Here is a 14,133-nt window from a genome sequence, read left to right as displayed (position 1 = left end):
GAGTTGACAGCTGTATGAGTTCACCATTTACACAACATATGCTGCAACCTTTTGTAATTTTAATAGTTTGTTTCATATTGGCTGGCTTCCAACAATAGCTGAATTTGCAAAGCTAGCGAGCACCAATTCCGTTTCAGTGGTGTTTGCTATAATCTTTGCTACCCGGGTTAAATAAAGGTGAAATAAAATAAATAAATAAAAGTTCCCTTGCGACAATTTAGCTTTTGCAACGAGACCATTAAATATATTTAAGACAATGGTAGAAGAGAGTGTAGTTCTGTTCAGTTTGGACTCCAGTTTATCGCTAACCTTATCACAGGGACTTTGAAGCACTAACTTACATCATCTGCATGCTGATCTTGGAATAAATTGACGATAGCAAAGATTCCATCTTTGACGAGGCCACATAAATGGAATAGGTACTAGCTAGCTTAATAGTTAATATTTGCGCGCTAGCTCTGCATATTCAGCTAGTGTGTGTGCGCGATTGACTGGATTAACCTCACATCAGTTACGTTCATTGAGTGCCTTTCAGACAGTGGATACGACCCCTCTGTTACCTCGCCAACTAAGGAACTGGCAGTGGATCAAACCATTGTGAGGCAAAGGGTGGGTGGGTCGCACTCTTTTGAAACTTAAAAACGCGCTATTAAGTGTCTATAATCAGCACAATTGCTTTCATTGCGTATTATTAATATTATTTAAATTACATAGTTATGTTTCAGTGATATATTGGGGGAGACAAATCATATTTTTCCCAGGATGGGGGGGGTCGTGTCCCCCCCGTGTCCCCCGGGATTTCTGCCCCTGGTACAAAACAAAACCCGTCGCAACCAGCCGGAAGCGTGCCAACCTTGACAATAAACAATACCCCACAGAGACATGGAGGGAACAGAGGGCTAAATACACATAGTAATTATGAGGAGATGTAAACCAGGTGTGCAGGAAAACAAGACAAAACAAATGAAAAATGAAAGGTGGAGCGGCGATGACTAGAAGACCGGTGACGTCGACCGCCGAATGCCGCCCGAACAAGGAGAGGGACCGACTTCGGCGGAAGTCGTGACACCTCTTTATAAGCCCTCGACCTGACAGTCAAAGTGACCACAGGCATATGCAAAAAAATATATAAAAAAACAATTCCAGACACATTACATTCTCCTCGAGTAAAAGGAGACAATTGAAGGTGTCTGGGATGTCATATTGTGACAAAATCTTTAGTTGTTTATCAGGCTGGCAGAGCATGTGACTGACCTCACTGTGCTCCTGAAACAATGTCAGCTATGTGACTGAGGTGGAGCTCATGGCTCCTGTCCCCTCTTGACATTTGGCTGTGACTCTGCTAATGTTTTCATTAGAGGGCTAGTGGTGAATGTGAGTGCCTTGCAGCAGCTTGACCCTTACAGCTCTGTGGTATTTAGGGTTACATCATGCCATAGTACTCAGTGGGTGTTGGGAGTTAGTTAGCCACTCAGTACACTGTAAATCTACTGCACTTCCTGATTATTCCAAGACTGAAAAAATAGTAATAACTGGGTAGGGAAAATTCGGAATAAATTGCCTCTATACACTTTTAAGGAATTGTGCTTGCTTCGGTCAAATGTTGATTTATTTAAAACTGTTCATTTAGTCAGATGGTATTGTTTTCTTACTAACCTCCATTTCACTGGTTTACATGTGATTGTACAGGACAGGAAACCGGTAGGAGTCTAGGGGGTGCACACACAAGCCAGAGTCAAAACTTCCCGAGTTACCTCTGACCTATTCAATAAACTGGCTCGAGTAAATAGTGCATTGAGATAACAAAGGCATGCGGGGAAACAGAGGAGGGAAAATGAGTTCATATTATACTTACTGACTCTATTTCCTCACCTATAGATAAGACTATTCACGATGGGGTCAGGGTGCAACGTTTTTCAGAAATGCTCATCAACATGGCCGCCACTGTTTAAAGATGGATAAGTTAAGATCTGTGTGCGTAGGTTGTAATAGTAGGGGGATTTTATTTATTTATTTAACCTTTATTTAACTAGGCAAGTCAGTTAAGAACAAATTCTTATTTACAATGATGGCCTACCAAAAAGGCAAAAGACCTCCTGCAGGGAACGAGGGCTGGGATTAAAGAAATTAAATATAAATATAGGACAAAACACACATCACTACAAGAGAGACAACACAACACTACATAAAGAGAGACCTAAGACAACAACATAGCAAGGCAGCAACACATGACAACACAGCATGGTAGCGACACATAACAACACAGCATGGTAGGAAATGTTGATTATTATTCTAAGACAGCCATTTAAAAATGATTGTGTGTGTGTCCATCTGATAGTGTGTGTGTCCATTCACAGATTTCAGTACATAAACATTAGTGCACACCAGATAAGTGACAAGCGATTTGTAACAAGGAAATGTGGCCAATGCAACACATTTATGAACGTATATATTTACTAACTAACTGGTGCAGGGAATCTCCACTGTTTAACCACCAAATAAGATTACATGATTACAGTCGATGTGGACATGTGTTCCTGGGCTTAATTTGATTAAACTCCTACTTGGTGAGTGACTGCTACTGTGTAAATTAAACTTTAGTATAGGGACAATGTCCATCGCCTGCCATAGTCCAGTCTGACCTTGTGTGATAGTGTTGAACCAAGCAGAGTTTCCAAACCGTAGACTTCTACTCCCTCAATGGTGCTACTTTGTCTCCAGAAATCACAGGCAAGGGTGTGTATTCATTAGTTGCATTCTGTTGCAAAACCTTTTGTCTGTTGCGTAATGCTTTGTAAAATAAACTTTACCGTTTGCTTTAGGTGTGATGGTGTGGGGATGCTTTGCTGGTGACACTGTCTGTGATTTATTTAGAAATCTTATCCAGCATGGCTACCACAGCATTCGGCAGCGATACAACATCCCATCTGGTTTGCGCTTAGTGGGACTATCAGTTGTTTTTCAACAGGACAATGACCCAACACACCTCCAGGCTGTGTAAGGGCTATTTGACCAAGAAGGAGAGTGATGGAGTGCTGCATCAGAGGAACTGGCCTCCACAATCACCCGATCTCAATCCAATTGAGATGGTTTGGGATTAGTTGGAACGCAGAGTAAAGGAAATGCAGCCAACAAGTGCTCAGCATATGTGAGAACTCCTTCAAGACCGTTGGAAAAGCATTCCCGGTGAAGCTGGTTGAGGGAATGCTAAGAGTGTACAAAGCTGTCATCAAGGCAAAGAGTGGCTACTTTGAAGAATCTAAAATATACAATATATTTTGATTTGTTTAACACTTTTTTGGTTACTACATGATTCCATATGTGTTATTTCATAGTTTTGATTTCTTCACTATTATTCTACTATGTAGAAAATAGTAAAAATAAAGAAAAGTCCTTGAATGAGTAGGTGTGTTCAAACTTTTGACTGGTACTGTACATGCATTTGTACAATACAAACTCTTGTTTTCATTTGGAGGAAAGGGTTTTTGTTGCAAAACGTTTTGCTAATGAATACACCTCAGATCAGTCCTCCCCATTTATGTGAATGCATTGTAGACACAGAAATCGGAATGGGTTACCTTCAGTAAAGTATCACCACACAGGACAACATGACTGACGATGCAAAGATGGCAGCACGCAGACCTATAAACCATACTGTATAGTCTCTAGTCCAAGATGGATGAGAAGGGTACAGTAACTAAGACTAGAAATGTTTTTACAAATTAAAGGGACTACGGAGGGTTCACCCAGTTGAAATAATGCCATAGGAGCCCTTAGGTTCCAGTAGGCTGTATAGTACAGTAGGGTATATGTGTAGACAGGACAGAGTCTGTGATGTCAGAGGGCTGGGCAGGGCCAGAAGGTGCAGTAGGCTGTCTGCTAAACAAGGATTACAGAGCAAAGGATCTCTCCCTCTCTCTAATTCTCTCCCACGATGGTGGTGAAATGACAGTCATGTTGATTGAAGATATCTCATTTCTGGACAGAGAGAGGTAAGGACATTGTCTATTTGAAACTGATTTGTGGATTTGATTGTTGTGTAACTGCTGGACAATATGTTGGGACAGGGCTTGGAGAGCACTAATCCGTCTCGCTCTTGGAGGAGTAAAGCCTATTCTGGTTGGCATTAGCCAGTTGACCAACATGGCCCAGGCATGGCTGCATTTAATTATGTGCTTGGTCTATTCTGAGTATATTTGCTCTATTCTAAAGAGAGAGAAAAAAATGTGAATTTAAGTGTTTAACCTATTCAATTAGATGCCCTGATTACCACTATCATTCAGTTTTGTATTGGTTTAAGAGGACAGGACAGAATGGCTATAAAGTAAAACGTGTTTTAGTTAAGTCATTTAGATGTTCACAGGAGCCCCCAGCATATTCTTCCACATTGAGTGGAGGGCAGGCATACCCAAAGTGTTGGAGTCCTAGAACTATAAAGCTTCCTAGCAACGCATTCCAGAGAGCAGCACTCACGTGTTACAGTATAGGAACGTGGTGACGAACATTTACTCACCGCTGCGGAGGAAGACATGCATTGTTGAACTCACTTCTTTAAATAGTCTGGGGTTGTCTGATATAAACTAGGGGTTTGACACTTTGCATGCTGGTGCTCAGTTTTGTCAACTACGCGTGCCACTAAACGTTTGTGTGCGTGAATATTAGGTCTCTCTTATTTGACGAACGTGTCCAGAAAAGCCGTTCCGATGTTGTCTCGTAAGTAGACTTCTGCTGTTGTAGTTTGTATTTTTAAACGGAAGGTAGTATAAAAGCACATGGAAGTGACATTAAAGCATTTCATTTCGAACTAGTGTGTCAAATACGCACTCAGTCAAAATCCAGTAATTGTCAGGTGGTCAAGTCTGGTGACAATTTCATATTAAAAACAATTTAAATGTATTTACTCTTGCTGTGTAAATCTTGTAGGATATGTCCATGTTTTTGTCTAAAAAACGGAGGACGACTGTGGTTTTAGATTTCACATCTACATAAACATTGTATAATTAACCGTACCTCCTGTACGTAAGTATTTTATGTCAAGCACTTGGACGTGTGAGTAGCCCCAGCTTTACAAGGTGATGAATGTTTTTATTTTTTTCAGAGACCATGAAGGGATGGGAAGGGTTTATCGGTTAGGCCCAGAGGGGCTCCTCTCAGGCATTTTAATGCCATCTCCAAAGTACTTTTAGAGTAGGAACAAGGCATTTCACACAGGTCCTCAGAGGTCAGGGCCAGGCAAGACTTAATCTGTGATAGACTATATATGCATAAGTATGTGGGCGCCCCCTTCAAATTTAGTGGATTTGGCTTTTTCAGGCACACCTGTTTTTGACAGGAGTATAAAATCGAGCATGCAGCCATGCAATCTCCATAGATAAACATTGGCAGTAGAATGGCCTTACTGAAGAGCTCAGTGACTTTCGATGTGGCACCTTCAAGGGATGCCACCTTTGCAACAAATCAGTTTGTCAAATTTCTGCCCTTCTAGAGCTGCCCTGGTCAACATTTAAGTGCTGTTATTGTGAAGTGGAAATGTCTAGGAGCAACAGCGGCTCAGCCGCGAAGTGGTAGGCCACACAAGTTTACACAATAGGATTGCTAAGTGCTGAAGCACATAGTGTGTAAAAATCGTCTGTCCTTGGTTGTAACCGAGGAATCTGGGTTTGGCGCATGCCAGGAGAAGGCTATCTGCCCCAATGCATAGTTCCAACTGTAATGTTTGGTGGAGGAAGAATAATGGTCTGGGGCTGTTTTTCATGGGCTAGGCCCCTTCATCGGTCCCCTTAGTTCCAGTGAAGGGAAATCTTAACGCTACAGCATACAATGACGTTCTAGAAGATGATGTGCTTCCAACTTTGTGGCAACAGTTTGGGGAAGGCCCTCTTCTGTTTCAGCATGGCCATGCCCTCGTGCACAAAGCAAGGTCCATACAGAAATGGTTTGTTGAGATTGGTGTGGAAGAACTTGACTGGCCTGCACAGAGCCCTGACCTCAACCCCATCAAACACCTTTGGGATAAATTGGAACGCCGACTACGAGCCAGGCCTAATCGCCCAACGTCAGTGCCCGACCTCACTAATGCTTTTGTGGCTGAATAGAAGCCAGTCCTCGCAGCAATGTTCCAACATGTAGTGGAAAGCCTTCCCAGAAGAGTGGAGGCTGTTATCGCAGCAAATAGGGGACCAACTCCATATTATTACCCTTGATTTTGGAACGAGATGTTGGACAAGCAGGTGTCCACATACTTTTGGCCATGCAGTGTAAGTCCTGTACCACGGTGACACTTTTAGTTGACTGTGACATCCGCTTCTCACAGGATGTCATCTCTTCTCCTCATGTTGACATTGTCCCTCTGTTAGGAGATTCACCTGAGATTCAGTCAAGTCTCAGACTTTGGTCGCGTCTAGACCCCTGGGGAAGGTCCATGGAGGAGAAGGAGGAGAACCCACTGGAGCGGGAGCATACTCTTGCAGTGGTTCTACCAGGAGGCCTGGAGAAAATGGCCACGGTACATGGGAGGTAAGAGGCATACAGCCAGAATGTTTCATTGGAGCCATACAAAGTCATGCTGTGTATTTGGAACGGATTGACTGAGTATGAAAAAAGTATGAAAATGGATGCACTCACTAATGTAAGTCGCTCTGGATAAGAGCGTCTGCTAAATGACTTAAATATAAATCGATTCCTTTTATATTTGAACACCATTAAAATGAGTTTTAAACCATGAATATATCTCTATACTGTGGACACATGTAGTACACCTGCACTGTGTTTGTATCTCTACAGTAAACCCGTGATGGACATACTGGTCACACTCTGTGCCCAGTACCACCTGAATCCATCTGACTTCACCATAGAACTCCAGTCAGCCAATAGAAATGACATCTCCTTCAAACCCAGCTCTCTGATTGGAGCCATGGAGCCTCACAGGATCCTACTGAAACCTAAAGGGGGAGAGGAGAAGATAAGGAGGCCGTACGTGCCAGAGGTAAATACTGACAAAATGCATCTGTACACACTAGCCAATCTCCAACCTAGGTCACTTTATGTACTGAAGGGATACTGTTTCCAATAGGTCACTGTACGTCTGCTGATCAACTACAAGAAGAACCATAAGGCCGTTGTGAGGGTCAATCCTAGAGTCCCTCTGGAGCAGCTCCTGCCTGCGGTGTGTGAGAAGTGTGAGTTTGACCTGGAGTCCACCATTTTACTGAGAGCCAACGACTCCGAAGGACCTTTAAACCTGAGCAGGTCCCTCGATGACTATGGACTAAGGGAACTATACGCCAAGGACATGGCAGGTGAGACATGTTTTTATGTTACTCCGCTTTTGAGTTTTGGTAGCGCTGGTAGTGATGACGTACTTGTTTCATACCGAAACTGTGTTTTGGAGACTGTCTACAGAATATTATTTACCCACTGAGTGCATAGTGTGCGTATACTGTAAATAGGAAAATGCTAACATGGATGTCTTTTTCTAATCTTGAACAGCTATGAAGTGGTTATCACTCTACCTCCCCCCGAGGGTACAGAACTTAACGAAAATGTCTGAAAATGCCCCAACATTTCGGCAATGAACACATTTCATTAGAATGCCAGTTCTCAATCATCTGTCGTTGCTATTTCTTTCCCCTAGAAGCACCTGTAGAACCCCCCCCCCTACCGAGTAAAGAGAAGAAGCAGAATGAGAAGGAGAACAGGGGATTGTTGGGATTATTCAGGAGAATTAAGAAGAAACCAGAAAAGGTACTTTATTTTACTGTCGTACGTAAGCAATGTGTAAGAAGTAGATTTTAGACCTTTTTGACTAGATCTGTGAATGCAGTTGTTTTTTTTCCCCCAGCCGTGCTAGATTTGAGTGTGTGGTAGGATTTCAGTGTACACTGACAAAGCTTTGTGATATGTGTTTTTTGCTGTGGTCTTCTTCTAAAGGGTCTCTCAGTGAGTGCCCCGGCCTCACGTGGTCTGAAAAACCAGCGGGTGGCCGGCAACAGCATGAACTCCCTGGGTGTCCACTCCTCCAACACCCTGCCCATGGACAACACCATGGACAAGAAAAGACAGGCACCCATGCCCCCCATGGCAGGCTCCCAAAGCGTCCCTGCTAACCTCCATGTCCAGCCGGTGAGTGACAGGTGATTAGGGAGTAGGATTTAGGGCTGTCTCTCGATACTCTTTCATGGTTTCCTTCGCTTTGTTAAGCCTGCACGAAACACAGCCCTTATTTTAAGTGGTTCTAAAATCCCCTATTGGAAAAACGATTGGAACCATTTCCTTGTTTGACAGCAAGGTTTTTATGGGTATTATTACACCGCTTTGGGGCTCTATATGTGAAAGGACAGGGGAGCCTTCCACCATATTGACTTCACCTGATTTGATTGCCTGATTATGCCCTGCGAGTTTAGTGGTTATAGAGAAAAGGAAGCATGTCAATACTATTGAGACTCAGCCGTGGACTTTAGACTTTAACTAGTGGTTCCAAATCATTGTTCCCTGACCACAGTGAGAATGTATGGTAGATTTAAAGGATCCTGGGTTAAACCAGTATTTGTTTCTGGTGTTTTCCAGTTGACATCTAGGAAGAAGAGGAGAGCCCCCCCGCCACCCCCCTGTGCCCCCCCACCACCATCCTCCTGTCTTAACACCCACAAAGGACCACCCCAGGACACTGAGATCAAAGGTCAGTCATATTGAATCACTAGTTGACTTGTAATCTGAATGGTCTCTCACTGTTGTAAAATTGAGTTAGATCAGGGATTGGCAACTTTGATGGGAATTTAAAACAGAATTTATCATGATGGGTCTGCATACCCAAATCATACACCCTCCCCACCTTGCGAGCAACATTTTAGCGGCCCGACTCATGACCGCAAAGTTAAACAATTTACGTTTTGAAGTTCATTTCCTGCAATTCTGCGATTTTTGCCATGGGACAGAGAGAGAAATGAAGTTTTACCACATTTCCTGCAATTCTACACATTTTGCCATAGGGTGGAGGCAAATGTTTTTTTTATATGATAACTGATGATCAGTGGGCCCCACCCCAGTCAGTAATTCCACCATGCTTACAACAAGTTTATATGGCTAGCTGCTAGACTAATTTACCAATAAACAAAATAATATGCTGATGTGGGCTAATTGAGTGACTGCTGATGCACAAACGCATTTCGAAATTGCACCTTGTGTATTCTATTATTATTCTAACTCTCAACAGTAAGTTGAAACCCCGACTGAGTTCCTTTTTTGAAGTAGTTCCGCGGACCTACAAAAAGGGGGCGGCTCATGGGCTGCCAGTTGCCCATCCCTGAGTTAAGAGGGTAGGCTCATGTAGAATCACATGCTGCATATGGTGTCTCACCTGTCCTCTAGTGGTCAATATTTTAGTGGGCTCTTCCTGTTGACTCATTTCCCTGTCTGACTGGTTGTCCTGCTTGGCTGTTGGTTCTCCTTGGCAGTGGTGTTCATCTTTAGGCTGTTTAATCACAGATTAGGGCTCCCAGTAGGCGGTACTTTTCAATCCTGGTACCTGAGCAGGATTGTAGACCACTGTTCTAAGCAGTGTCCCTTCTTTCTCCCCTGCAGACGGCGAGTGAGAGCTGCCACCTCCTTTCCTCCTCCTCCTTCCTCTGTGCTGCTCCTCCTGCTCCTTCTGTTCCACTCTCCTCTTGTCCCCGTGGTGAACGATTCTTCCTTCTCTCCACCATGTTGGTTTTTGAACTGTCATGTTTGTCACTCGGTAGTCTTTATAAGCTCTTTATTTTATTTATGTTGTATTTGTTTATTTTGTTTGCTTTTACCGCCTGTGTAACCTTTTTGTTTCCTTTCTCTGGGTTTAGATGGTAGGTTTCTCAGTACAGTAACACAGATTTAGTTCCTGCCATATCATAACTGTGCCTTCTGAAGAGACGCTTCATACGATACACACCTCAGTGTAAATGACGTACAATACTTCACAAGTTTACTTTTGAATTAAACCATGAAGGGATTAGGTTTTATTGTCTCAAACGTGTTTTTTCTGTTTTCTTTGTTGTTTTTCTGTTCCTCAATTGACATGTTTTCTTCCATTCACCTCTTTCTTTTCAATCATAGTTTAAACTACGTCTGTTGAGGAGATAATGTTTTCTAAGTCAGACACAGGTTGCTATTCCTTGTGCAAATGTATTCATTCGATTTTAATAAAGTGCTTTGATTAACTTGTTTTGTCAAACTGGGCTGTCTGTATTGTCTAAAATGAGTTACAACCACCTTAGTACTCATTTCAATCTAATCTACAATCATCTTTGCACCCTTACTTCCTATATTGCAATCCTCAGTTACTCAAACCACCAGCCACTCTCTATTCTAGGTTAACCTAACATCCTAACAGTTTCTCTGTCTTTACAGGGAATGGAGTATCACTTTACACACTGGAGGAGATGGGAGAGTGTGAGGAGGACCTGGACTCCCCATCCTCATCCCCAAACGTCTCCAGCCCTTTGACTCAGCCCCGAGTGCCCCCCACTCCCCCTTCTACCCCGTCCACTACCTCTCGTCCCTCTAGCACCTTTCCACCCTCCAATCCCTACCATCCCTCTCCTCTCTGCCCTCCCTCCCCTCCCATCCTAGGGGAGACGCTAACCCCTTTCCTGCTTTGTCAAACCAGGGCCAACCTCAAGCATCCTTCGTTCCCAACCCTAAGACCCGTCAACTCCACCAATGGAGGCTCCCCTGTGTCCTTGACACAGTCGGGTGGAAGTAAGGGTTTCAGCCCCCTCACTTTACTCCAACTCAAGGCCAAGGCCCCTGGTGAGGCTTGGAGGAGTCCCGGTCTGAGGGAGGGGTTGACCACCTTCACCGTGGTGCCCCGAGGGCAGTCCCTGATGGGGCAGAGGGGCTTGGAGGCGGACCCGACCCTGGCGACGACCCAGGCCTTAGACCCAGCACAAACCATTGATGAACCCTCTAATGGTGTTGCTGAGCCTGGGTTGGAGCACCACCGGACAATGAAGAAGACACCTGTATTGCTGGAGAGGTCAGCGGTTGAGGGATCCACCCCAGAGCCTGATATGGATTCTAAACTTTCTCCTCCAGGGTTTCCAGAAGGTTCTACTGACTGGGTCATCAGTCCTCCAACTGTGTCTAGTCCTAGCGAGCTTTACCAGACCGCACCAAATTCACCAGTGGTAGTCAAGCAGGAGAGTTCAGAGATCGAGGCCCAGGAGGAGTCCAAATCACCCACAGACAGTCTAGATTCAGAACTACAGAAAAGTCTAGAGGTAGAAGTCCCAGAGGAGTCAGATTCACTCTCAGAGATACCCAACCCATACGCAGCTGACCTGTTGGCCCACACCAATGGAATACCTGGAGATGAGGTGACCTCAACTCCTGAACTACTAGAGAGCAGAGGATCGTTCCGGAAGCTCAGTCTGGTGATGGACGCCGAAGAGGACCGTTTCTGTTTCCCTCCTCCCCCTCCCCCTGTGTGCTATGATAAGGAGGTGGAGGAGACGGAGCCGACCCAGTTACGATTGAGGCCTCCTGGGGGAAGAAATCACCGCCCTCCCTCTTATCCTCCCCCTTCTCTTCCTACGCTGAGTCGTACCTTCTGTGAACCAGCAGAGGGAGACAATCAGACAAACGCCTCTTCTTCACCCAAACCCTACGTGCCTGCAGCCAAAGCCCTGGCCAGAAAAACCGCCATCCCCTCCTGCTTTGCCCAGGCTGTGGCTCTAGCCGTCCGTAAGTCGCAGTCCGCCCGAAGGCCAGCACCAGACTTGCTTCCCCCCTGTTCCTCCCGTTCCGGCTCCTCACCCTCCTCCGCCTTACCGCTAACCAATGCGGTGAGTGATGATTTTGACCTGCGCTGACACAGTGATGACATGCTGGCAAAATTTGCCAGTGTAGCAACTGGATTGGACCCACAGCTGAACCATTGGTTACCCCTATCGTACTACGATGTGGTTGCTTCTATACATAAAGTTGCCATTCTTAACTTTCATGATCTCTCTCTCTGTGAACCTCACATGTTCCACAGGTGAACTCTTTACACCAGTGGAGGCTGGTGGGAGTGGAATGGAATGGAGTCAAACATGGTTTCCATGTGTTTGATACCATTCCTCCTCCTATAGCTCATCCCACCAGCCTCCACTGCTTTACACAGGAACAAAGGGAAGGGCATATCTTTATGTAAGTGTGTACATTCTACAGTGGGATTTTTTTTCTCTCTGGAAAGATGTCATTTGTTACATTAAATGGCGACATACGCCTTTCTAAACAATCCTGCCAGGCTGGTATTCTTCTCAGACACCTTGGTGTTTGTCTGTTATCTTCATGTGTATGTGGTATATGGCCCTGTAGAATACCTCTGTGCTCACACTCTGTGTGACCTGGTGGAGGAAGGACCTAATCTAAACTGGTGATATTTGTGTCTCTTGTCCTACAGGGGCCATAATGGCTTCTTAGTAAATCTGTGAATGGAAGTTCCTGTTTAGGGTGAGGCAACTGCAGTGAAGTAGAGCCGGCCACCACATAGTCACACGACCTCCAAATGGACCCCACTTAGAGATTGACTGACAAATTCCAAAGGAGCCCAGGCCCCTTGTTTTGCACTGGGAGTCAGCACGTTATAAAAACAAGACTTCATCCAAGAGTTTGGTTAGTGTACAGGTCATTTTATGTTCACTGAATGTTTGTTTTTTGTATCATGCTACTTGTATTATTTGGAGGCAGTGCTGCCTTATGTTATTAAGATGTTTGACTTATGTGAAGATGCATTTCTTATTTGACCTTGGTAGTACAGTATTTATGGGATCTACATTTTTGTACATGGAGTTTCCTGTTGACTCATTTGTGTTGAAATGTGCCAAAACCGAGATTAAATAATATGTAATCTCTTATCTTTTTTCTTTTTTTTGTCGGTCAAGGACAGAGCTCTGAAATATGACGACTTAAAATGTTACATCTCGTTCTGTACGTATCACACCTTTGAGTGGATAATTCTATTTTTTCCCCCAGACATGCATTATATATATGTGTATATATATATGTATATGATAAGCCATAATCAACTAAAGTGTTGCTTTCTTTTACCACTGGAGGGCAGGAGCACACTTCACAGTTAACTCGTGTACAGAACCACTGAGTGAGCTGTTTTGTGATCCACACTTGATAAATGATTAGCATTGACATATCCAGATATTTAAGAAGAGCATTAATTATCATTTGTTTTCTTTGTCTTTACTGGTTCTACTTTTTTTTAATGCGTTAGTGTGTTTCAGTTCAAGCCTTGTTATATTGTCCATTTATTGAGTTATGGTTGGTATTTCACAAGGATATGCTACAGGGAGCTATGTTTAGAACATTGCAGGAAGATATGTAATGTTAAATCTACATGATGTGAAAAATGTCCTTGTTATGCATTCTGTTGTTCAGAGTGCAACACTACAGAATAAACTGAGAATATACCGTGTTAAATCTTGTACTGTTAACATATTGTACCCCTGCCCGAAGGCTGCACTGCGTAACAGTATGCATGGGTGCTGAGTGCGTCCACAGTATATTGATTTAGCTCTGGCCTTCGAGAGAGACAGCCGCCAAGCAGCAGTTGCTACATACAGTCAGACCTAGCCAGAGCAGATGCAGCCTGTGGTTAAAGCCTCTTACTACCATACCAGGGCAGAGCGCTGGGATACACTCCTCTCCTCCAGCTTCATCCTTTTCACCACCTGAGGGGGGGGTGGTGACGGGGGGTGACCTCTGACCCTATCGTGTTTCCACGTTGATCCCCCGGAGGACGTGTCCTGGCCCTCAAGGGCAGCGGCGATGTCATGCGGCCGTTGTCATGGAGAATGCCATTATCGCCCCTAAGGGAGGGTCACGTCTCAAAGGTAGAGAGACACACACCCACACACACATACTGAAGCTGCCTAAAGACATCCAGTACAAGTGACAACTCTGGCATTCTCCTTCTTGCGATGAAAGGTTGCATTTCAACCTGGGCTATGATGTTATACACTACATGGCCAAAGTATGTGGACACCTGCTTGTTGAACATCTCATTCTAAACTCATGGGCATTAATATGGAGTTGGCCTCTCCCTTTGCTGCTATAACAGCCTCCACTCTTCTGGGAAGGCTTTGCGCTAGATGTTGGAACATT

The 14,133-nt window shown here is 44.3% G+C and overlaps 1 protein-coding gene across 2 annotated transcripts; it reads left to right on the top strand.

The window, feature by feature from the left end:
* The first annotated feature begins 3,836 nt into the window (after positions 1-3,836).
* On the top strand, positions 3,837-13,449 carry LOC106574563 (uncharacterized). Of its 2 annotated transcripts, none has more exons than XM_014150545.3 (8): positions 3,837-3,992; positions 6,357-6,516; positions 6,784-6,985; positions 7,073-7,298; positions 7,634-7,743; positions 7,930-8,121; positions 8,566-8,677; positions 10,381-13,449. In XM_014150545.3, exons 2-8 carry the CDS (start codon positions 6,422-6,424, stop codon positions 11,841-11,843), a joined length of 2,400 nt encoding a protein of 799 aa, XP_014006020.3. In that variant the 5' UTR covers positions 3,837-3,992; positions 6,357-6,421; the 3' UTR covers positions 11,844-13,449. The 2 variants fall into 2 exon arrangements, with proteins under 2 accessions (XP_014006020.3, XP_014006019.3); XM_014150544.3 differs by lacking the exon at positions 3,837-3,992 and adding an exon at positions 4,444-4,713.
* The last annotated feature ends 684 nt before the right edge of the window (positions 13,450-14,133 follow it).

Source organism: Salmo salar, chromosome 16 (assembly GCF_965601325.2).
Source record: "Salmo salar chromosome 16, fSalSal1, whole genome shotgun sequence".
NCBI classification, from domain to species: domain Eukaryota; kingdom Metazoa; phylum Chordata; class Actinopteri; order Salmoniformes; family Salmonidae; genus Salmo; species Salmo salar.
Note: the sequence above shows the minus strand (reverse complement) of the source record. Positions and strands in the feature narration are given on the sequence as shown.

Bases quoted from the DNA above. Each gene is read 5' to 3' on its own strand.
- LOC106574563 (XM_014150544.3), top strand. The intron at 6,517-6,783 runs GTAAGAGGCATA...GTATCTCTACAG, and splicing joins ATGGCCACGGTACATGGGAG to TAAACCCGTGATGGACATAC. The intron at 8,122-8,565 runs GTGAGTGACAGG...GGTGTTTTCCAG, and splicing joins CTAACCTCCATGTCCAGCCG to TTGACATCTAGGAAGAAGAG.